Source organism: Carya illinoinensis, chromosome 11, assembly GCF_018687715.1.
Source record: "Carya illinoinensis cultivar Pawnee chromosome 11, C.illinoinensisPawnee_v1, whole genome shotgun sequence".
NCBI classification, from domain to species: domain Eukaryota; kingdom Viridiplantae; phylum Streptophyta; class Magnoliopsida; order Fagales; family Juglandaceae; genus Carya; species Carya illinoinensis.
This window is the reverse complement of record NC_056762.1, coordinates 13670258-13696185: the sequence shown is the minus strand read 5'-3', so window position 1 is coordinate 13696185 and position 25928 is coordinate 13670258. Positions and strand designations below refer to the sequence as shown.

The 25928-nt window shown below is 38.0% G+C and overlaps 2 protein-coding genes across 2 annotated transcripts; one reads left to right on the top strand and one right to left on the bottom strand.

Moving 5' to 3' along the window:
* Positions 1–6673: 6673 nt before the first annotated feature.
* LOC122282671 (thioredoxin-like protein YLS8) lies at positions 6674–14954 on the top strand. Its single transcript, XM_043094639.1, has 2 exons — positions 6674–6876; positions 14435–14954. The coding sequence occupies exons 1-2, from the start codon at positions 6757–6759 to the stop codon at positions 14741–14743; spliced, it is 429 nt and encodes a 142-aa protein (XP_042950573.1). The 5' UTR covers positions 6674–6756; the 3' UTR covers positions 14744–14954.
* A 9332-nt stretch (positions 14955–24286) lies between these two features.
* LOC122282837 (ESCRT-related protein CHMP1B) lies at positions 24287–25190 on the bottom strand. The gene has a single exon (XM_043094881.1). The coding sequence runs from the start codon at positions 25058–25060 to the stop codon at positions 24449–24451; it is 612 nt and encodes a 203-aa protein (XP_042950815.1). The 5' UTR covers positions 25061–25190; the 3' UTR covers positions 24287–24448.
* Positions 25191–25928: the final 738 nt, after the last annotated feature.

Sequence of the window (25928 nt, the reverse complement as noted above, 5' to 3'; positions counted from 1 at the left end):
TCTTAGCATTGGAAATAAAAAATAAAAAATCTCAGCATTGAAGTTTGAATACTATAAAACAATCATACTGAGCAAGTATCTTCCTCAGTAAAATACTAAAAAAGGTTCAAATTCGTAGGTAAACCCTCTATTTCATAAACAGCATAACCATCAAAGCTGGCAAATTTTTAATTAGTTAACAAAAATGAATCATTGGAAAGCACAAGTCAAGGTGGGTTGGAAAGGACAGGAGAGTCCAAGTGCCGGATAGTTCCACCTTGATGCGCACTAAATCCTATAAATGGAATCATTTTAGTAATCTCACTCACTTCACATATGGGATAATACACCAACGTAGTAAAGCACAATAAACAAAAGAGAACAGAAGAATACATGTAATGACATAACAAATGAATAATCTACATTTAAATTACCTTGGAGTAACCATTGGGTAGACCTTGCACAAAAAAGCATCTATAAGGTAAGATCTTAATGAGTTCCAGTTCAGCAGCATAAGAAAGAGAAAAAAAAAATGAACAAATGAGAAACATACCACTTGTAGAGCTCATTTTTTATTCCAGCCGTGCTCGTCGATATCCAATCAATTGTCGCAGCTCCAGCAACCATGCATGGAAACATATCTATCCACCGACCCTATTGAAAGAAAAGCAAATAAAAGCAATACTTAGTCTTAAACATCAAGACTTGCTTGATTTGTCAGTAGAGGACGCGGCCCAAAAATTAGAAAATCGAGAAGGGCTTGAATTCGGAGAAAGAAGAAGACAAACACAAAAAGGTGAAAAGCTTATTCACATCCACACTATATCTAACTTTTCATTGCCATGATACCAAATCTAAACAAAAATACCCTGTCAAAACCCACGTAGAGAGAGAGAGAGAGAGAGAGAGAGAGAGAGAGAGAGAGAGAGAGAGAGAGAGAGAGAGTGAATCAGGGTGGGAGGTAGAGGACAGAGGGGAAAGAGAGACTCACCTGAGATGGTGCCAAATGGTGGTGGTGGGGCGGAGATGACATAGAGACGACGCAGGGGATGTGACTCAGGAGAATGCGGGATAGTGTGTGCTCGAAGTTTCCTGTAAAATAATTTGAACTAAGAATAAATCTACTCAGCAGCCACTATTCCACTGTAGCCATAGAAGCCATGACGTGTAGATCGGCTCATTAATACGATTGAACCGGTTAGATTGAAGCGGGTAGATTCTCAGATTGAAGCGGTCAAATTTTCCATTTCCCCCCAAGAGCCTTCGAATCCGTCTGAAGCCCTCCAACCCCCACTGAGCCATCGAAGCCCCTAACTCCCCGGAGCCATCGACGGAGGTCCCCTACGACTAGAGCCATCGAAGCCCCCCAACCCCCCGGAGCCATCGACGGAGGTCCCTCCTAAAACCCGTCGTCGTTCAATGAAACCAGATGCTCTGAAACGTCGAAACCCACCAGCCAGTCTCCCTCTTGAAACCCATCGCCATTCGGTGAAACCAGATGCTCTGAAACGTTTAAACCCACCGGCCAGTTTCCCTCCCGAAACCCTACGCCGTTCGATGAAACCATATGGTCTAAAACGTCGAAACCCACCGGCCAGTCTCCCTCCCAAAACCCGTCACCGTTCGATGAAACCAGATGCTCTAAAACGTCAAAACCCACCAGCCAGTATCCCTCCCGAAACCCATTGCCGTTCGATGAAACTAGATGCTTTGAAACGTTGAAACCCACCGGCCAGTTTCCCTCCCGAAACCCTACGCCATTCAGTGAAACCTTATGGTCTGAAACTTTGAAACCCATCCCTGTTTTGTTCCCAAGACCCTACGCCGTTAGTCAAAACCAGATTCTCCATTTCAACAACCAAAACCTTCAGCACCTTTGATGCTCTGCTACGTAGCCCCTTCCTCTCACTCCCCATTGAGAAAGGTAAATTTTTTGTTACGGGATGTCTACTCCTCTACTTCATTCCCCACATTTTGGTTACACGAAAGGTTCTAAACTGTTCTTGGTATTTTACAGATTGCGAAACTGGAGTAAGGATCTTACAGATTGCGAAAGTGGAGTAGGTACAAATTTTACAGATTGCCTTGACTCATGGGTTGACATAAATTTGGTTCTGTATTTTTCAGTTTGTCTATGGTTCTATATTTTACAATGGAATGATCCCTTTCTCATTCTTTGGTTCTGGACTTTGTATTTTACAATTTGTCTCTGGAGTAGGTTTTGTCTCTGGTATTTTACAGTATGGTTAACTGAAAAATCATGTTCCTTATTCCAATTATGGTGTATGTAAATGTATGTAAATGTATGATAATGTATTGATTTAATGTAAATTAATAATGTTTGATAGTTGAGAATTGTCCATTTTGATGCAAATGTCTGGATTTTGTGATATAAATCTTGTTTAACAGATCATGTATTACTAGTTCAGTTTCAAATATGTCCATTTTGCAGATGATCACTTACTTACTTTCTCACAGTTTGTTCTTGAATGTCTTTGGTTTTTCTGAAGCACACATGGCATCATCTCATTCATCATCTGTAGTTAATGATTCTCAAATTTAGTCACCAACTTGTTGGTGTGGTTTGAAAACTACATTAAAGACGTCTCACACGAAGAAAATCCTAGAAGGAGATTTTTTGCTTGCCCAAATTATAATACGGTAAACTTTATATTTGTCATATTTGCATAATAATTTGCTGATTGCGGTTGGTATTTTATCAATTTAATTGGGAGTTCGCACTGTGTGCAGGGAAATGCAATGTATGAATTTTTCGTATGGGCGGATATACTTTATCTGCTAGAAGAGAATTTTCGTGCAAGAGAGAATAAGGCTTCGAAGACGTGTGATGATGTACTACATTGCAAGTATGAAGTTCGGAAAAGGGAAGATAAAGTGAGAAAGATAGCAAAGAATCTAAAAAAGGAAAAGCGAAAATTGTTATTTTTGTACTGGTTATTACATTTGTAATAGTGTTTGCTTGGTTTGGATAAATTCCATGTAAACATACTGTTGTATATGGATTAGATTAGATGGTTTTTGAATGGTTGGCTTGTTAAGACCATGTTTTGATGAACAACATGTAACTAATATGTTGCTAAAGCAACCTGTGTAATGTCACCTCAACTCTCATCAAATTCTGTTGTGGTCTGTGAGTCATATACTGCAATCTGAATGTCAGTCTTCAACCCTGCATTGAATTTAGTGTGAGATCCTAACTTCTCTGGAACTTTGCGCATGATATGCCATAGACAATATCTATGACGAGTTTCAGGGAATACAATGGTAATAACACTCTTCATTGCCCAATCTTAGTCAGTTATGATGGCTTTGGGCGCCCAACCATTCATGCAATCCAACCACATTTGAAACAACCACACAAAAGTATGTGTGTCTTCATTTGAAATCAATCCCGCCCCTAATAATATGGACTGCCCATGATGATTAACACCAACAAACGGTGCAAAAGGCATCCCGTACCTATTTGTTAAGTAGGTTGTATCGAAAGTTACGACATCTCCAAAATATTCATAGGCCGCTCGACTCCGAGTATCAACCCAAAAAACATTTCGTAACCTTCCATCATCATCCATGTCCATGTTAGATACGAAACCATCATTCTGATCTCTCATTCTTTGGAAATACTGATTAAGGGCTTCGCCACCTCCTTTACCCAACCTCAAATGTCTAGCCTTATCAATGAAATTCCTACAATCTTTCTCTTGAAAAGTTAAGTTCTCAAAACCCCCCGCATCAACGATAAGAGAATAATAATTTTTGTTCATTCCTATACCAGCTCGATCATTCAGGTCCAGGATCCTCTAACTGTATTCATCTAGAAACTTGTGTGACCGCAAGAGTCTTGTCTTCTTGGGGCTCACAGTTATATGGTTGTGCACATTTTCAACAGTTGTGAAAACCCACTTGTCATTCTTACTCAACGTCGCATTTACTCTCACTTTACAATCCGTTCTGGTTGTTGGCCGTGGCTTCGAGATATTACTATTCTTAGGTTGGTACTTTCCGCCACGAGCACAACCAACAGTGACATACACGGGCCTCCCATCATCATCTTTTCTAGTTCTCTGTGTCCGTACACCAAAACCCTCTAGCTTCGCATATTGCTTGTAGTAGGTTGTCAGCTCTTTCAAACTTTCAAATTCCATTCCGGATCTTGGCGGTTCAACTCTACCCTCATCATCTTGGACAATAGTGGTACCCTTTAAATCTTCATTTAAATCAAAGCCCATTTCTACATTTATTCACGCAAGGATGGATTAGCATAAAAAACAATATTACACAAACTATAATCAAGGTAGGTTGATATATAATACCATCGGCGTCATGAAAATGTGCATCAGTCTTTGGTGATGTACTACCCACATTTTGTTCAAATTCTGCAGCAGCTGCCACAGTTGACGATGAGGGCGCCTCTTTTCTCAGGTTCTCCGGATTACTCGGTGAGTAGGGCATATAATGTGGCATCTAATCAAACAGTACACGTATGTTGTTAGGCAAAATGGAATGACTCTAAACAAATGCTATGATTGTTAATTTCTGAAATTTAAAAATTCAAAATTTTCATACCTGAAATGAAGCATGAAATGGGCGATCGCCTACCGGATTACTTGTCGGAGGGTATGGCATATTTACATCAAAAGAACGCTACAATAATGCAATTTTCACTTATTCATGAGTTTGCCTCATCAATTATTAAAAAATAAAAGACATCAAGAACTATATTGACTTGGTAGACGATCGGATTGCCATAAACAATATCTAAACGCGTCATTAAAGAATGCGAAGTCGACATCGAGCAACCATGTGGCATTCCATCTTCGTCTTCCCCCATCACACTAAGACTATGAATGTCTTCCAAGACTTTATAGACGAAGTACATGATGGCAAAAGAATAAAAAGGAAGATTAAAGTCTCATACGTAATGCATATTATGAAAAGATAAGCACTTTGTAAAGAAATGATCATATGTGATGAACTCAACTGATCGATTGTGTTTGAAGGAGTAGATTCGGATTGTGTTTTCTCAGTTTCTCTTGGAACTTCAAATTCTGAGCTCTGAAATTGAGCGGAAGGAGAGTCTCGAAGTCCTTGTATTTCTTTGTGCAAGTCTCAGTGGTTCAATAGAAGTTTAGCCAAGTTTTTTATGGCAGGATGGCATTTCTTTCCTGCATTGTCAAGGATGGAGTGACCAGTTTAGTCAGAAGGCATTTAATGATGACCAATGATGGTGCATGACTTTGATAGAGACCATTATGATGCAAAGATATGGTTACCCAACCTCAAATATAAAAACCAGAATGTAGAAAGTTCTTATGGGGCAATAAGCAAACAAATGGAAGTCCCAAGCTTGCAAGAGGAATGAAATAAAGGCAATAGTGACGATTTTGTTACCTCGGACTCCATAGTTGCTAACATGACCAGTTATGCCTAAAAACATATCGACTTGTAGCAAAAAAGGTTGAAATTGTTAATGTTCACACTGCCTGAAAATCCTTCACGGGTAGTATTAAAATTGAACCATCTAATTTAGTAAATAAATTATGTCTATTGAACGTGTTGGGCTATTATTTTTTTTAATTTTTATATTTTTAACCAAACCAAGCTGAACATACATAGGGTATTACCTAGATCATGAGGTAATACGTCTGGCATAACTAAGGAGTTCAGACTTCTAAGCCTAACTGATCTCCACTCTCACAATAATTTTTACATATTTTTACAGCCAATGTTGCTAAAGATTTTGGTGTATCAATTCGCGTTTCCTCTTATATTTTGCTGTATCAACACACTCAAACTCTTAGATTTTGCTGTACCAATCAAAAATAAAGCCCCAGCCATAAAACTTTTACCTAAAAAAATGAACGATATATATACTGAAAGCAGCGGAGATTTTTTTTTTTGAGTCAAACAAAGCATTTCCATAATAAAAGCAGAGGAGAAGTGCACACTTACATGGAGACACTGTCGCGAGGTGGCCCTGGGAAGAGGAACCCCGACGCAGGTTCGTGACGATGTGGGTTTACGCGGGATTCAAATCGCGTTTACTTACTCTGAAATATAGCTTGCGGGTTGTGGCAGACGGCACTGGGTTGACGGAGCAGTGCCCTTCGGTGGTGCTGACAAGAGACTCGGCGTCGCCGGGAGGCTCTGGGTAGAGGAAGTGCACGCCGGTTGCTGTCGAGGGAGGAGGGTATTCGCGGGATGAGTTCGAATGGGGATAAATCATAAACCGATTTTCAAATGGAATCAAAACGCACGTTTTGGTTAGGAAGTGTAAAAAAAAAAAAATTAAACAGAGCCGCCACGTAGTGAGTGCAATGTGTGCACCACTTGAGCTAAAGGCTATCCATTCACTTTGCACTTTTGTTAAAGTTAAAGTTAAAAGGATAAAAAAAAGAGAAATTATTCTCATCAGCCACTATCATCATTACACACCACACATCTTATAAAAAAATCTATATATCTTATGAAAAGTACCTCTATATCTTATGAAAAAGTTAGAAGTGTGTGGTGTGAAATTAAAAGAGTAGTTGATGCATATTAGTTCTCTAAAAAAAAAAGTACTCACGTTAGAGGTAAAGAAGTTCTAAAGGAGTGGGCAGACTATCACTATCTACGATACAATCGTTTTTGCCGGCTGCTACTATTTAAGCCGTCTTCTACCTTTTTATTTTTATTTTTATCTTCACAGGAATTGAAGAATAAGGAGGAAGAGAATAATAAGAAGAAGAAGAAGAAGAAGAAGAAGAAGGTGGGATGTCGTACCTGCTGCCGCACCTGCACTCCGGATGGGCTGTAGATCAGGCCATCCTGGCCGAGGAAGAGCGACTCGTCGTCATCCGTTTCGGCCATGACTGGGACGAGACCTGCATGCAGGTTCCACTCCTCTCTCTCTCTCTCTCTCTCTCTCTCTCTCTCGATGTGTTTTTTAGATCTATTTCATGTCAGACGGTTATTCGAAATTCGGGGTAACGCTAATTTTTTTTGTTACTAGATGAAATTCATCTATCTTATTTCACTAATTACGAACTCAGAAGCCCTATTCTTTCATAACACGTATATTACTAGTATACCCACTGTATTGTAGAACAGAAGAACTGAAATTTGTATTTACCCATAGTATTGACTGCGACTTCGCTATAAATTTTTGTAATCTTTAGGTTAGTGGGTACTGCTGGCAATGGAGAACTTGTTCTTGTTGTTTAAGTTTTTGGTTCGTCTCATCATTATTGTGATGCTTCTTTGCTCAACAAGGCTAATACTCTTGGTTTTTCAATTTTTTTAATTGCTAGAGTTTATTTGTCATTCGGTTTGTTTAAAATAACTACCATTAGTATTATTATTTTTATAATCAGAATTCATTCACATATTAACAACATAATACATCAGTTTCAGAAAACAACACCCATGCGAAATTCACAGACACATGTTCAGAACATCTCTGTCTGATAACACCCTATTGGAAATCAAGTCTGGATAAGAATGCATCCATTGAGCCATATCTGCCACTTGTTTTGAATGTTGTGCTAAGAGGTGTGCTGCTTCGTTGCTTTGTCTCCCTACATGAACTACATCATAATGCTGAAAAAATCTAAGAAGATGATTAATCTCCATAATCAAAGGCCCTTGAATCATAAAATTTGGTTCATGTGACATTATAGCTTCAATAACAGTCAATGAATCCCCTTCCAGCTGTAGGCTTGGATATCCCAACTGTAGAATCATTTGTAAACCTCTAAGAGCAGCCAACGCTTCAATATCATCCACCGAAAAATCCCACACTTCCTTTCTACTAGCAGCAAACAAAACAACACCTTGATCATTCCTTAAAATTATTCCTACTCCAGCAACTCCCACATCCTGAAAATGGCCCCATCAAAGTCCAATTTTACATAACCTCCTTGTGAAGGTTTTCATAACAAAATCTTCTCTTTTTTACCACAGCTTGAGAATTCTTGATAACATTGAAACTTTCCACGTACTGAACACATTTATCAACACATTCTTCCACTGAAACACAATCTTTCTCAAAAAGAATGGAGTTTCTAAATTTCCACTTTCCCCAAGCAATAGTAAGAAAAGATGAGACTATAGACATATCAACTTCCGTGAGAGAATATACCAACACGTCAAAACAAGTAGCTGAAGATATCAAAGGAATAATATTACTGCATCGCAAATTCCATATCTGATTTACCTTTGCACAAAGACACAGAGCATGGATTTGATCTTCAACTTGTGCTTGACAACTTCCATACAAACTAGATGACAGTACTCCCTGCTGCATTACGTTTAATTTTGTTAGAAGACTGTTTTTACTAGCCCTCCAAGCAAAATTTTTAACCTTTGGTGGTAAAGACAGGTTCCATAACTTTTTCCAATAAGTAGAGGATCTTCTGGTCTGACCCCCTTCAATTTGGACAGAGTTTTAATGCATTCCCAACCCAAATGATAACCAGACTTCACTGTATACTGCCCACTTTTATTCTCACCCCACACCAACTTATGAACAGCCCAAGCATGCAATGGATTTTAAAACTGCTTCAGCCACTTGAGAGGGGGAAAACAGCTTGTATCAAACCAACTTTCCACTCTCGTGTATGTTCATCAATCAGTATATATATATATATTTTTATAAGTAAATGGTAGTATTAATAAGAATAGGCATAGCCCAAGTACACAAGATGATATACACGGGATAAGACCTATCTAGGTCGTAGTAGTGGAAACAAGAAAATCATGAAAGTTTAGGCCATTAAAATCTACAGCCGTAGCCCAAACAAATAAGGTACGGAAAAATAAAACTCTAAGCTCCTCTAGTGCCTGCTCTTTATCTTCAAATGTCCGCTCATTACGTTCTCACCAAATGCACCACATAATGCATATATTAACAATTGCATCCAATGGTAACAAATTTGAAGATTGAAAATCCAGAAAATTTACCCTTTCTGGAACCCACCTCTTAGTCCACACTTTAATATTCTCTCCACTTCCAATGCGCTAGTGACATCCTTGTTTGAGTATGTTTTTTGCTGAACACAAGCTTTTCCATACATAAGAAGAATTCTCCTTAATTTCTGATTGTAGGAAAGAAGTGGTGATACCCCATATGATAAGGATAAGAGTAAGTGGTGTATGAGATCCCATATTGCTTGGGAATGAGAAGTTCTTGCTCTTTATAAGGTTCCAATGGGCCTCCAATTATATCATTGACTAGTCCTTTTGGAATATAGGCCATGTGGTTTGGGCCTTCCATTAGGGTATTACAAATGGTATCAGAGCCTATCACAACTAGAAATGTGAGACTTGAGCCGTGCCACCTACAACAGACAAGTACGACGAGGATGTCAGGAATTTAAAGGGGGTAGATTGTGATACCCCATATGATAAGGATAAGGATAGGTGGTGTATGGAATCCCACATTGTTTGGGAATAAGAAGTTCTTGCTCTTTATAATGTTTCAATGGGGCTCTAACTATATCATTGACTAGTCATTTTGGATTATAGGTTATGTGGTTTAAGCCTTCCATTAGGACATTGCAGAAGGAGTAGGATAATACTTGGCTTTAAAGACTTTTGACAATAGAGAATCGGGATTAGTCATTAGTCTCCAGCCTTGTTTTGCAAGAAGAGCAAGATTAAAGATCTCCAAATCTCGAAAGCCCAATCCTCCCTTCCATTTAGAGCACACAATCTTTTCCAACTAATCCAATGCATCTTACATTCAGATTCTCTTTGACCCCACCAAAATCATGCAAACATTGATTGTAGCTCTTGACAGAACAACTTTGGCAATTTAAAACAACTCATTGTGAAAGTAGGGAGGGCTTGAGCCAATGCTTTAATCAAAACTTCCCTACCAGCCTGCAATAAAAGTTTTTCTTTCCATCCTTTAAGTTTATTCCAAATGCGAGATTTCAGCTCTTGAAATGTTACCATTTTAGAACACCCCACAAAAGATGGTAAACCCAGATAACGATCATGAGCTTGAATAGATGTAACCTGCTAAATATCCTTGATCACTTGGGCTTCATCCATGTCAACATTCCCACTAAGTAATAACTCAGTCTTGTCCATATTTAATTGCTGTCCAGAAGCAGCCTTATAAATCTGTAATAACTGCATCAGATTCTCATTTTCAGTAACATTTGCTTTGTAAAACAATAAACTATCATTCCCAAAAAATAAATGAATGATCACTGGTGCTCCATTATAGACCTTTATCCCCGAAATCTTTCTTCTAGTAACAGCATCTTTTGGAAGAGCAGATAAGCCTTTTGTGCATAAAACAAATAAATAGGGTGACAGTGAATCTCCTTGCCTTAGTCCTCTAGTAGGAACAAAGGATGAAGAAGGCACCCCATTGATTAAAACCTTGTAAGACACCGAAGGAATCATTTCTACCCACTTTGGATCAAACCCCAGCTTGAGTAAAACTTGTTTCAGATATGTCTACTCCACCCTATCATAAGCCTTACTCATGTCCAATTTAACTGACATCACTCCATTTTTCCCCCTCCTTCTTCGTTTTATAGAATGGACCACCTCATAAGCAATGAGAATATTACTAGTAATAATTCTCCCTGGAATAAATGCACTTTGAATAGAGGAAAGAATGTGTAGTAATAGAAGTTTCAGCCTATTTGCAATCATCTTGGCAATTATCTTATAAGCCACATTACATAAACTAATAGGCCGAAACTCTTTGAGTTTTTCAGGTTTTGTTTTCTTCAGGATAAGCACAAGAGAAGTTTCATTCAACTCCATGGGTATCACACCATTATGTTGAATAGACAAAACTGTTTTACTAACCTTTTCCCCAACTATGTGCCAATATTTCTGGAAAAATATAGGTGACATCCCATTCGGGCCCAGAGCTTTCATAGGTTGCATTGAGAATAATGCTTCTTTAACTTCCCCCATTGTATATGGCTGTAGTAGTACTTGGTTCATCTGAGTAGTTACTTTTGCATGCAGAACCTTCATCACAGGATCCATCAAACACGGATAAGCAATAGAAAATAAATCAGCAAAATAAGAGACTATTACCCTACCCAATTCCTTCCCCTCCCTCCAAATACCCATATCATCTCTTAGTTTTGAGATATAATTTTTCCTCTTTCGCTGAGAAGCTTTTTGATGAAAATATTTTGTATTTTGATCACCCTCATGTAACCATAAAGCCCTGGATCCTCTGCTTCCACATCGTTTCTTCTTGTTCCAATAACAGATTAATCTCATACCATAAACTCTTTACATCTGAAATACGGGAAGGATCAGCAGCTATTCTGTTCAACTCAGCCATTTTCTCCACCAATTGCTTCTGAATATGACCAAAATTTCAATATTCCATGATTGTAAGTGGAGGCTACACAACTCAATAGACTCTTTCAAACTTTCCACTTGTCACACATTAGTACTTTTTTCCCTTGAAGCATAAATAATTTCTTCACATCCCACTGCCCCGATCCACATTGATTCAAATCTGAAAGGCTTTCTACCCTTCCTTGACACACCAATAGATCCACTTGTGATCAAGTAACAAACAAGTGTGATCTGAATGTGCCGTATAAAGGCTACTCACTTTCATTGAAGGATACAATTGTAACCATCCCGGATTAGTCAGAAATCTGTCTAACTTTTCTTGAATATTAGCATCTCCTTCCCTCAAATTGGACCATGTGAACAAACTTCCCTCAGTTGATAAATTTTTAAATCGACAGTAATCCAAAGTCTCCCGTAAATCACACATCTGCCACTCACTTCTTCTACCTCCCCTTTTTTCTTCATTTGAAATCACCTCATTAAAATCACCAAAACAGAGCCATGGGCAATCAACAGATATTGAGATAAATTTCATTAAGGCCCAAATTTCCTTTCTATGCCCAACCTCAGGATAACCATAGAGAGCAGTGAGCCTCCACTTTGTATTTAAATTTATGTCCACCACCCATGCATCAAAGTGATTTTTTTAATAAGAAATTATATCCAGACTGGTATTTTTCTTCCAATACAAGACTACTCCACCACTTCGTCCTTCACTACCAACAGCCAGACAACCATAAAAATTCAAAGTGTATTTTATAATTTCCATCTTTCTAGCAGTAGATTTTGTCTCCATAATAAATACTACATTGGGATCTTCTTTTCGTAATAGATCATGAAGGACTCAAACTCCCCGTGGGTTCCCACAGCAGTTCCAACCAATGATTTTCATGGTGACCAGCGGGGCTGAATTTCAGCCTCCGCCGATAACACCTGAACTTCCACCAATTTATCATCATCCAAAACACGGGATCTCTTCGATTCATTAACAGCAGTAAATTCAACCTTATCAACCTGAGCTTTAACACGTTTTGAGGGAAGAAAAAATTTCTGCTTACCTGGTTGCTTCACTGAGTGTTGAAAAAATTTCCTTTGTCCCTGACCACAAACAGACCCACCAAAATACTTCTTTTTGCCAATCGCTTCATCCTTCACCAGTTCACCATGTAAACCTGGGATTTGGAGGATGTCGGTTTTGCAAGTGGGAGACACACCTGTTTTGATTGAATCTGAGCCCTCACCTCCAACTGTGCGAAGAGTCACAATTGGCCCATTAAGTAACTTATTGTTCTTCAGCCCATCAGCAGCCCAATCCATTATCTCAGTTATCTGTTTATGATAATTTCAGAGGGCCCACTTCCCTTCATACTTGGCATCTGACCATAACTACCTTCTTCAATCGTCACTAACTTCTTCCCCACCGAAATTGCCTTCGCAGTAGTGATGGATGGCGCACCACCATCATCCTTCAACTTTGCATTGCACGATTCATGGCGGACACTGTGACCATCACAGACGGAACACCCGACTGAGAAGAAAATCCAGACTCCATGCGAATTCTGTTCCTCAGCAAACCATCCTCTGCTCGTAGCCATGAACCGAAAGGGAAACCATGTTCTTCATACTGAGATCAATTCTTCAACAACAAATCACAATCACGATCTATGTGCCCCAAAATACCACAACAATAGCAATAATTTGGCAACTGCTCATATTTAAAAGAAACCCAAACCGATTCTGCTGAAGATTGTGTACTTAATTGCTTAAATCGGGGCAGAGGCTTTCTAATATCCATTTTCACTCTTCCTCGAAAATTCTCCCCAGACCAATAGATTTTCTGCAAATCAATATCTTCCACTTCACCATTTGAACTGCCAATCATTCTGACCACCATTGCATTCATACAGACTTACAGTTAAGAAGGGAGATCATGAATTCTTACCCAAAACGAAGCACAATTCAGACGAATTTGTGAGACTTGACAATCCCCATCATAGTCTTGCATCAGTACAAGACACTTATCAAAAAACCATGGCCCATTACGAAAAACAAGAAATAACTACCATTATTGTGTAATAGGAAAGATTGCTAATCTAGATCAGTGTTTTTGTCTAATCTTGCATAAAAGGCTTCAAAATTTTTCCCTTTGCTAAAAGTTTTCTTTATATTGCGTCTGCAAGTTTTGTTTTGCTTTAGATCCTTTGAAGTGTTAATTTTTTCACATGCCACCATACGCATCAACATACCCTATACAAACAATATGCTTTTGCAGTTAATTTGGTGGCTAGTTGAATTTGGGGAACCACTGTCATGGTAAATATTTATTTGCATGCATTGATGGGACATGATGTGGAGTCCATCCTAAACCAGCAGTAAGGTTGAGAGTTGTAACAGGATGACAGCTGTCAGCCAGTATGGAATTCGGTCACATTATATGAATGGATCTTTTTGGTTGAAACATGACTGATACAGCCAACCCCAAATTTAATTGGGCTTATCAGTTGTGTTCTAGAGTTATATATTGAGCCTATATACTTTATTTATAGGGCTTAGAGTTCTTTAGATGCTCTAGCCTGATGCCCAAGGGAGACAGACTTTTTGCTTGATAGAAAATGGAGCATGAATTTGGGTTGGCAACTCTTGAAATACAAAACACGAAAAAGTCCATTACTTCTGAGGGGACCACTGTAGTACTAAACACATCCTGTCAGGTACAGTAGGGTTAAATGACTAGGCAAGCAACAGTAATATAATTTTTTTTATTGGTCAAAGTAAGAACACCAGTATAATCTTTTAGGAGGTGTCATTTGATTTAATTCAAAATACATGATTTTTTGATGATGTGGAACACCGAGGCAGGGCGAGGCAGGGCTCACAATACAAAATAGGAGTTTTATAATTCTTTGATGACTTTCTCAGTTCCAAAAGCCTAAATGGAAAAAATGTTTTTGAAATCATTATCCCTTGCTTCGTCTTTTCTCTGTGATTATCAGTGCTGTATTTTTTGGCTGAGTGAATGATCGTATTTCTCTTTTAGTTTGTAGTGAAAGCTATCTTTGTCCTCGATTAATGTCTGATTATGGTCCAATTTATTTGTTTTGGAGTTTAGATGGATGAAGTGCTATCATCTGTTGCTGAGACACTTAAGAACTTTGCTGTAATCTATCTTGTGGACATCACCGAGGTGCCTGATTTCAACACAATGTACGAGCTCTATGACCCATCCACAGTTATGTTCTTCTTCCGAAACAAGCACATCATGATTGACCTTGGCACTGGAAACAACAACAAGATTAACTGGGCTATGAAGGACAAGCAAGAGTTCATCGACATTGTGGAGACGGTGTATCGTGGTGCAAGGAAGGGTCGTGGTTTGGTTATTGCACCAAAGGACTACTCCACCAAGTACCGCTACTAAGTCCACATGCAAGTTGGAGTTGATTTGAAGTTTATAAGATCATATGTCGAAACCTTGCTGCATATGCATTATGTAGAAATAGCTGAAGTAATTTGAAAACTTGTTGCTTTGAACTTGAATGCGAAGAAGTCAATTATCAACTTTCTGTACTTGACAGGACTCCTGGTCATGTACCAAGGAAGTGCTCTTTAAATGAAATTAACTACTACCAGCCCTAGCTAGCATTTAATATCTAAAATCAATGCTGTTCGTATATGAGTTTGAGCAGCATGTCTGAACGGAATATCAAGTCAACTAGAGGTTCTAAACTAAGATTGACCAGTGGGCGTTAATTCCAGCGCTCTCATTGCTATGAGCTTATGTAAGTAGGCATTACACGAATTACTGAGCATCTCTCGAATCGTATCATGTTAACCAGTATGCAATGTGCTAACGATGGTTGCGCAGAAGTACCTGCCTTTGTCTACAAATTTAGCTTAGAAGCTGATCATCCTGCTTGGACGGGTAGGATAGGACTCATAGGAGGATGTTCAACAAAGAGTTTTGGCCCTAGATCAATCACTAAACCTTTCTAATTTGAGGTCTTTTGAACCCAAGAAACTCTGAAGTACCACCGCTGTCAATGAAGTCCGGAGAAGCAATGTCAATAAATCAGCGGCCTTCCAACTCTGCTACAAGATCCCAAAAAAAAAAAAAAAATTGTCAAACAGGCCTGGGCTTTAGGAATATAAAATGTTTTGGTTAAATAGGGATTAATGTCTGTTCACAAATATTTCAAACTATCTCATTTTATCTTAACTTTTAAATACCATTCAAATATAAACATTTTTAATTTTTACATTTTTAATTTTTTCATCTAATCATTACCTAATCATTATAACTTTTTCAAATTTTCAAATAAAACATAAAAAATAATTCAACTTTTTCGAATCTCAAACAAAAATAATATCAAAAGATTATATTCTAACCCTCTTTTAACTTTTTAAATTTTTATTCAACTTTTTTACTCATTTTCCAAAACTTCATAAAAATCTTAACTCAATCCATTTCACTACCATTTACAAATTATCTTATTACTATTCACATATCTCTTATATAATATCATGTTTAATCATACCCTAATTTTAAACGTCTCAATGTTTCCATTTACCATATCCAAGTTAAACAACGGCAAAAAAAATATAATGAACTTAAGCCTCAATTGGAACTACATGAACAATTAAAGAGAAGAAATCTTATGGGTGTGAAAAACTTAGGATAACCTGGTTAACAAGGAGTCATGTGAGCACATAATTCTTTTATTTATGGACCATCATTCGTAGGGGTGCTATCCTCATGGTATGGGTGGGGGTACCTTCCTGCATCCGTCCCTTGGCATGGGCAATGGGAGGTTTTGTCCTCGGACTCTAGCTCCACACCACTGGGTGCAGGGTGGCCTATTCGCATTCTGGGGGGTGGATTGGCCCCCTATGCCATCCTTCTATCCCACCTTGCTCACCCATGGCGCCAAAAACTGAAAAACATTTTAAAAAAAAATCCAAAACAACAACAAATCCATAAAATCACAATCCATCCACAAATCCATAGATCCATTCACAACAAATAGGAAAAATAAAAAATAAAACAACCAAAACAAGTTATAACAACAAATTTGACTCTGAGTAAACCACGGCCACGAATGGCCATGGATCTCTTTGCAAACCATGACCACACTTCAAGAAGGATGAATTCAATTACTTATGAGACATGAGTTTAAAGTCAAATTACTAACTCAAAATAAACAATCATTCGATAGATATAGTCAAACCCAGTACTAAGCAATCTATTGCATAAGTAGCAAGATAAATTATAATGTAACAACCCAACCCACTATTTATTAGGGATGAAATATGGATAAATTATTGAGTCTAAACTAGGTTTAATGAGCTTTTTTGGAATAGCCACGGACTATTAGTTTATTGAGGTTATTGGATTTTAATGGGCCAATATTTATGGAAGCCCAAATTAGGTTAATCGGGTAAAGAACCAGGAGCCCATAAATTATTGTGATGGATGATGAGATTTTATTTGGCTCAATAATTGGACAAAATCCCATTTGATATTTTACTGATCAAGTAGATCCTATTTAATTAGTAATGGCTCAAGAATTTTATTTAAAATCCAAAAATGTTATTTGCTAAGTTGGGCCTATTTTGAACCCAATACTCAAAGCCCACAAGTTAAGCCCAAAATTGCACTACCTCAGACCTGTATAGACTATATATTTTCCCTTCCAGGCACATTAGTTCTTCCTCCTCTTTCTTTTCCTAGGATTTCCAGCTACCCATATATCCCTCTCATGCGTGTAGAAATCCTCCCTAAACTAGGTTTGCCGCACACCCTAAATTCATTTTGGAAACTACCATTAGCAAGTCATAGCATCTTCCCACGTCAAACTAGATCAACCAACGGCCATATGATACCCAAATTTACGTGTATTTTAATTAAATAATTATTTTATTTATTAAGATTATGGGCTTCTTCATTTTAAATTTTATATGAATTACGTGGTATTATTTTATAATTTTTAATTGAAAATTTTAATTCAACGTGTTTTATTATTATTAATTATTGTTCATTATTTAAAATGTTTTTTGTTTTAAATTATTTATTGTTGGATTTTGGAATTTTATTTTACTTAGTCGTTGTATTTAAATAATTTTTATTTAAATTATCATTTTGAAATCCTTTTTGTTAGATCAATTTTGAGACCAAAAAAAAAAAATTAGATCTTATTTTTTTCATTTTCATTTTCTTTTCCCTTTTTCTTTTTTCTTCTTGTTCTTTTTCTTTCTTCTTTTTTTACTCCTCTGCTTCCTGCGCGCTACCCCCTTCTCTCCTCTCACCTTGCGTCTCTCTCTCTCTCTCTCTCTCTCTCTCTCTCTCTCTCTCCTCTAGTGCGCCACCTTTTGTGGTTTTCTAGCCGCTGCACCACCACCAACAACCTCCTCCCTCACCGGCGATGTCCCCCTAATCTCTCCATGCCACCTTGTGCCATTGTTCTCCTCCACGCACGGTTTCAATCTGCAGCTTCCTTGAGCTCGCGCTCTGCTCTGCCTTCACCATTGGCTACCATTTTTTCACCACATCACCTGTGACCCCCAACTACCTAATCCACCCATCCTCAATCCCGATCCACCACCTTTGAAGTCCCTCCATCTCCACTTTTGATTTGATCATTTTGGCCTCCAACCGCCGCCCACACTACCACCCACAGCCAACAACCACCACCATCTGCTTCACCAACATCCCTAAGCTCTTCTATAGCTAGCTCAAGTCTTCGTTTGTTCATATTCAAAATTTGGCATTTTTGAACCGCAACTTTGTTTCAAAAAAATATTGTTCTGTCGTTGCGCCGCTACCTTTAGCACCTCATTGATCCTCCAAAAATTATATTTTATTACTGTAAGTAATTTTTCAAAGAACTTTTGAGATTCAAATATATTTTTGTAATAACAAATTTTCTGCAGTCTGGTTGGTTATGTCGGGCCTTGTTTCCAAAGAGTATGGAGGTTGGGTTGGATAGAAGGATGTGTTGGTTTGTTGAATTGAATTGTTCTTGGTGTTTTTATGTCGTGTTTGGTGTCATGATATTTATTGCATTATTACATGTGTGTTCATGTATTGTAAAGGAAAACTGGGTTTTCTTATGAGAATGATTTTTTGGTGCGTGCATATTACAACCCCAAGTCAATATGGGGTATTATCTTGATGAAGATCATCTGGTCACTCAGGAGCATAATATACTGAGTGATGTCCCCTATGTTATCGCTATGCGACAACGAGATCGAATGAGATGGTAACGTTCTTGTGCCAATTCTATGGCAGCTCTTGTTAGCGGGAGTTAGAGGATACTTGGCCATGAATGCATTGTGCTCGAAACTGGGAATCGCTAGTTATGAAATCATACGTACAGTGGTTACCTGTGGTGTGACGAAGGGAGATAGGGTGTGCGGATGGTCTTTATGGGAGATCATAGTGCATACAGTATAAACGGATATTTGGACAATTTTTTAGAAAAATGGCAGTTTTTGATAAATGAATATGTGGACCATTTTTTGAGAAAATGATAGTTTTATACTTGGGCTATTTTCTAGAAAAAATAGCGGCTCGTTATTTTAATGGATTGATTTTGGGCCAAATGGGATTTTGGCGTGTATTGGAAAATAATCATTTATGGAAAAATGATGGTTTTGAGTTCATGCATATTTCAGCATGTGCATACATACATATTGGTTGTTTAAATGTGTTTTTATCTCGTAGGTTGTTTAGTTGGTTACTTATTGAGATTCACAATTCTACGTGATATTTGAACCCTACGGTTTCGTTTTATGAAATCGAAAATTTTGATGCAGATGAGGACGTTGAGTTTGAGGGATTGGCTCTACCAGAGGAGTGACCTAGGGTCCCTTTTCGTGTTTTGGGATTTATTTCCCACTTTTATTATGTATTTCGGATTTGTATTATATTTTTATCGAATTGCTATATAACTTTTGAAGGCATTTTTATTTTGAAAAATATATATTTAAAAATTTTAGTACTTAGTTAACTAACTTTTAATTATCTGTTGTAACTTTTGTTATACACTTTTTGCATGTTGTACACATTTGGAACACTTATCGTTGGGATGTGTGACCCGTGTTGTCAGCATCCCGATATCACGATTCTTGCATTTCTATACGTGGGAGTCAGGGTATCATAGACCACCACCCATTCAACTTCTCAATCCCTTCCCCATTGCCCAACAGCCAATACAAAACCTCCTGTCAAGCCCCACATTGCTGTCATCTTTACCAAAGCAGTCTCTCGGCCATCGTACTCCTCACAGCAACAACCCTTAGCCTTTGTTGTACCAAGCTACAAGTTATCCTCCTTGGCTCACGTGAATCCCACAGCGTTGTATGCTTCTCCAAGTTAAGAAACCAAGCAGACCACCACCACCGGAGCCCCTATTTTTCCCTTCTGCAAGCAGGAACAAAACCACCATAGGAAGCCCATGTTGTGACACTGTGAACCACAAAAACCAGCCCTACACGAAACCGTCGAAACCATCGAAAATCAATAGAGTAACCCTCATGACTAGCCTAGCCTCTATTTTTGCTCCTTAAAATAGAGCAAGCAAGTGAGCTTTCCCACACCCTTGGTTTTAGCCACCAACAACTATTTAGCCACATCCCACCCATGACCACCCTCCACCACCATACTAGACAACTTGAATCCTTCCAAGCAAGGCAGCACCATCCTAAAACACACGATGAAAATATCACTCTCTCTCCTTCTCTCCTATTATTTCCTTAGCCACAACCACAACCTTTAGACCACTGTAAGCCATAGATATCCCTCACAGCAAGCTAAGCCATATATGTTATTCAAGACCTTTAAGCCAAAATACTTATATGCCCCATTCCTTTGGTCATGGATGGTTAAGTAAATATGTGTGAGTTATGGGAGTGCAAATTCAGGTCATGCAGTAAGTGTTACGGCCTAGAATAATTGGGCTATGAGTTACACATACCATGTTAAATGGGCTTAGACTTATATTTTATGGATTTAGTGGGGAATATCGATTCATGAGAGTTCAAGTTCGCAAAAAAGTTAGACTATTTTTAAGGTAATTGACGGAATGCCAGAAATTAAAGTTTGACACATGAACACTAGATTTATGACTTTAATGTCAATATTAAAGAGTTAATATGATTTTAGGTTTTAATTGCTTGATTATATGGAGAAATTTGGTGAAAATCAAAATATTTTGGGAGTGAAGATATTTTAGGATTTCGAGGATTTTAGGCTTTAGGAAAATATAAATTATTTCAATATCTCAAGTTTAATTACGAAGTACTAGAAATTTATGTAGGCCACGTGTATTTTAGAGGTAATTAGTTGTGCGCCAGAAACATTAGATTAGCGTTACAAGATAAGTAACATGATCATACCCCCTTACACATATGTAGGGTAAACAACATATCCTTTATAAAAATATTATAAATGTATGTCCTCTATTAGAAACTCCTTTTTATGTAACCAAGTCATGAAAGAAATGACTATTGTAACATGCCGTGGAACTTGAGGTCCTTCTCCACGTGAGCTCCTAGTGCATGGACGTGCCCTCTGCCATGCACTGATGTCACATGAATGAGGGACGGCAGGAAGGGTATTGTCATTGTCCTGGTGCAGTGCAGTGGATGGGGGGCTTGCCCTTGATGAGAGGGCGTAGGGGACATTGCGGCTAGGAACATTTATCGGCTGAATGGCTATGGGAGGATTCTAGATGTCTTGTGAGCTGGTCAGGTCCGCAAGGTCATGACTGTCGAGGTATTCTTGTGTGTGCCAAGGTTGCCAGTGTCCCTATGCCACCATTGGTGAGCTGAATACTATCCTCTTGCATTATGCAGCCGACTACCTTCTTCCACACCAACCCCTCCATGTGTATCTCAAGGTCAAGCTCACTGGCAATTTCTGAATCAAGGAATGCCATGACGGTAGCAGAAAACATTGACGATCTGAATAGTTGTTGCAGGTGGCATTGTTCAGCCATGGGCGAGTTCCATGTTCGTGTGTACTAGGAAGGATTGGCCAACATCCATCAACGTGGTGACACTCTAATGGTGAGCACTCGTGCCAAGCCACCCAATGAACCTCTTGCTCGTGTTTTGGTGTGCCCTCTACAGTGAGATCGATGAGAAAGGTCCCATCGGCACTTTCTATCTCATCCAGGTGTTTTGTCATGGCAGGCAAAGACTTGCTCGCAATTGGCTTGTTTCCCATCACCAAGTTTTTGACGAGGAGCTTTCGTGGCGAGGAACTTTTGTGCTCTTGCCCATAGTGTTCTCCAACTTTGTTTAAGCCCCCCGACTGAAGGAATGACTGCCAACGATCTCTATCTCCTACCATGGTGAGATATTATGTGCCCATACCGCCACTTGAGTAAAAATATTTTATTAGATTTTGAAAAATATGAGAAAATTAAATTAAAATATTGTTTGAATATAATTTTTTAATATTAATTTTATTTTGAAGCATGTAAAAATTGTATTAATTTTTGCATTTTGTAGAAGTTATTTTGATTTTTGCATTTGAATAATACTTAGTAAAAATATTAGTAAATTTGAAATTAAAAATTGTATTGTGCTTTGAGTGACGTTTGAAAATGAAATTATAAGAAATCTTGAGAATGCAATTTCCAAAGATGTCCAAACATCTCAAGGCTTGTGGGTTCAAACAAGAAGCAGAAGAAGAAGAAGAAGAAGAAGACAGGCGCGGAAATTTTCATGGTTGTTTCTGGATTCTTTCATGGCTCCTTCAAAAATGCTGTGGGAAAGGTGCAGTGGTCATATCTGCCTTTGCTTCTAATAGCTTTAGTTCCAGAGTCGCTAAAATATCCACCCATGACCCAGCCATTACAAAAAAGGCAATAGATTCGAGTGAAAATGACTAAACAAACAATTGATTCGATATCAGAGAAATGGGAACCATGTTTTATGTTCGAGAAGACAACGTTATACTAACAAAACTATATTGTTCCAACTGAAGAGACATACATGGTCTCTCACATTGAATACAATCCCAAATAATATCGTTCATGATGATTTAACGATATGAGAACTGCATCAACAAAGAAGCATTATAAGGTCACATTTGCAAGATCCGTCTCTTGCATCTTTTCAATCTAGACTAGACTTGCAAAATATTGATCTCTGGCAAACATAAAGCACCCTACGTACAAAAATACTAATGCTCACACAATTTGTATAAAATTAATTAAATAAAATGTCTTCCAAGGTATAAAAATCAAAAGAAGCCACACTCCATAACCATGTTGAAAAACGCTAGAACCCCAATGGCCACCAATGATCTTCTTCTTCTTCTCCTTCTTCTTCTTCTTTTTTTATAATGTTGGGAAACCTCTCCAAGGCAGGGCCTTTCGGACCCACACCTACAAAGTAAATCCCGGTCCTGTGCACTGCCACCAATGATCCTACTTGATAGTACTAACAAAGAATATGATATTAACTTTCACACAGCCCAATGCTGTTCCCACTCCCTATCCTTGACATGCAAAATATTCATCTCGGAAGCTCTTGTTTTTACTAGATGTGATATTTTAGTACAAGAAGTCCAGCAAAGCAAGCAACAAAAATTTTTCAAGCCATCCACAATATCCTAACTGTAATAACCTATGTAGAGCTTCCTAACCCAATCTGAATAGTTATTCCTAATAGAAGGCAAACCAAGTTAAACTGCTTCAACAACGCATCCTAGATTTCCACCCACCAAAACATAAAAAAATAATAAACTAAATGTTCATTTCACTGCCATGTGCAAACTTCTGCTGCTTCAAGTCAGCAACTACATTAGATATGTGACAACTTTTTGAGAGCTTCACGTGAGTGCTCTCCAGAAGCTTGGTTTTTTTGCCTCAAATAAACCTCAACATTAATTTCTGAAAACCCATCCATGTACACAGATCATTCAATGTTTTGTTCGAACTTGGTTCTCTTGTCAAATATCCAGCAAACTTATAAAGGTATTATGATTTCTTTAGTCATTAAACTCTGAACCCCATCAGAGCAAGATACCACTATGAATTGTTCATAAAATGCCAGACATGCTTAACATTACATATTACCTACCTAATCCTAGATGTAACTTCACTCTTCTTTATTACTTAAGGGCTAAAAATAGTCTCATGTATCCAATGTCCTTCCTCAGGTAGCTAGTCTTGACCTTCATGAAAGTCCATAAGTTGATTCCCACAGCTTTCTTTCATTAGTCTTGTTGCAGCAAAACATCTAAAGTACAATCACAACATTCAACAACAACATACAAAACTGAAAACTAAGATGATTAAGGACCCTTGACGGCCATCCATATCTTACAGGTAAGCATCCACATCCCCAACTGCTTGCAATCTCATGAAGTAAACCATGAAACATACTAAACAAATCAGGACCATAATAAAATCTAAGTGCACTAAGCACACAAGTCAAAAAGATCACTTTACACCATTGTTTTTATATTTGCACCAAGTGTCCGAGAACAAAGTCCTAACTACTCCCAGGGATGGCACAAGCTTTCAGCAATGAATTTTCCGCAAGTGCACCTCAGGCAATTCAAGGGGAAGTTCCCCTGGTCCAATGGCACCTATAAATTATTTGCACTCAAGAGGATTTGAACCTTAGACCTAGAGGGAGCATATCACCGAGACCAAGGCTTAGATCATCTAACACCATGAAAACCAATTCCTAATTCATATATTAAAACTCATGAATTAACAAGGGTATGAAACAATCAAAGATAATAGTTAATGCGCTACCAAAATGAAAAATTACTCTTCAATCAAATTTAAACATACTAGTTCCTACCACATCAAATTTGAACCACAGACACACTGACACACAGATCCTATTCACTCGATCTAGACAAATAATGCCTTGTTTGGTCACGTCAAGCAATCCGTAACTACGCACCTAAATACTGAAAAATCATATTCACAAAATCAGGTGAAAAGTTTCAAACGCCCAGATAAATAAAAATATAGTCTGCAATAACAATAATCCCAAGACATATTTCAGTCAAATTTACAGAATATAAAAAGTATTATGCATCATACACATCACATTCTCATAATAAGAGTCATAAACAACCTCATCGTTGTCTGATTGTTTAACCTCTAGCCTTGAGCTCGGCGAGGCGCCTGGAGAGGTCGTCCTCGTCGACCTTCTCAGTCTCCTTGGCCGGAACAGCGTGAGCGGCCGGCTGAGGTAGACCCACGGAGACCTCGAGGCCATAATCGTCGGCGACCTGCTGCATCAGGCTGTTGACCTCTCCCTCCGGCGTTGAGAGGGAGGTCGAGCCGGCCATGGCGCTTTCCATGAACTCGGCCTGGACCTCCATGTTGACAAACTGCTTCTCGAACTGGTCCATGGTCTCGGACATCTTCTGAAGGTTTCCAGTGGCGAGGGTAGATTCGAGAGATTTGACGATGTTTCCCATGGACTTGTTGATGGTGGTCATCTTTGCCTGGGTGTCGAGGCGAGCAACGACGGCGTCAAGGCGAGAGGAGAGGCGGAGATAATTCATCTGCTCAGTGCGCTTCCGGATGGCGTTCTCAGCGTAGATTCTGGCGCCGTCGACGTTGCCTTTCTCCATGGCCTTCTTGATTTTGAGCTTCTCAGATTTCTCCTCCTTCTCGCACTTCCTGGCTTGGCGTTGGAGAGATTTGGCAGTGAATTTAAGTTCCATGATCTGATTCAAGAGCTTCTCAGTATTTCCCATGGTCGGTCGGAAGACGATCTGAACAACCTGGATTCAAATTTCGATTTCTCCGATTCTAGGGTTTCAGAGACAAAGCGGGATGGAGTATGAACTTGGCCACCGATTTTAGATTTTTAGAACCATTAATAATTCATCAACAAACCTTTTTTACTTAGCAAGTGGGTCCCATATGACCGCGTATAGCCGTCGGTGGGTCGCATTCAAATTTAAAGTTTTTCCGAGAGAAACTTCTACCCAACCTTCCGTTAAAGGCTATAGGGCAGAGTTTTTTGTCCGCAAAAATATTAAAGTTAATATAAATTCGATTGGATTTGAAAAATATCTCTTATTTTATTTTATTATTATAATATTTTAAATTTTTACTTAAAATATAATAATTAATTTAATTTTTTAAAATTTTAATTATCTCTATTTAAATTTTAAAATAATAATGATATTAAAAAATAATATTTTATTTAACATTTATTTTTTATTTAAAATTATCTCATTTCATCTTAAAATATAAACCAACGATAAATATAATAAATATTGATTAACTCACTTTTTTTTATTTAAATTCTAAAAATACCTTATATAGTAAGATCTTCTAGCATCTCTGCTATTATGTTTTTATCATATTCAATCACTTTAGATTATTCATCTGGATTATGATAAATAAGATATTTAAAATGAAGAGTAATTACTCATAATATAAATACAGTTTAAATACTAAGATACTTTCTCTTATTTCTTGATTTAGAGTGTTTATATAATGTAATTCTAAAATATTATACTATTCAGATGTGTATAATTTAAGAAAAATACTATGAATTATCATTTTAACGATAATCATTTCATCATATGTTGATGTGTGTTATTAATTTATTAG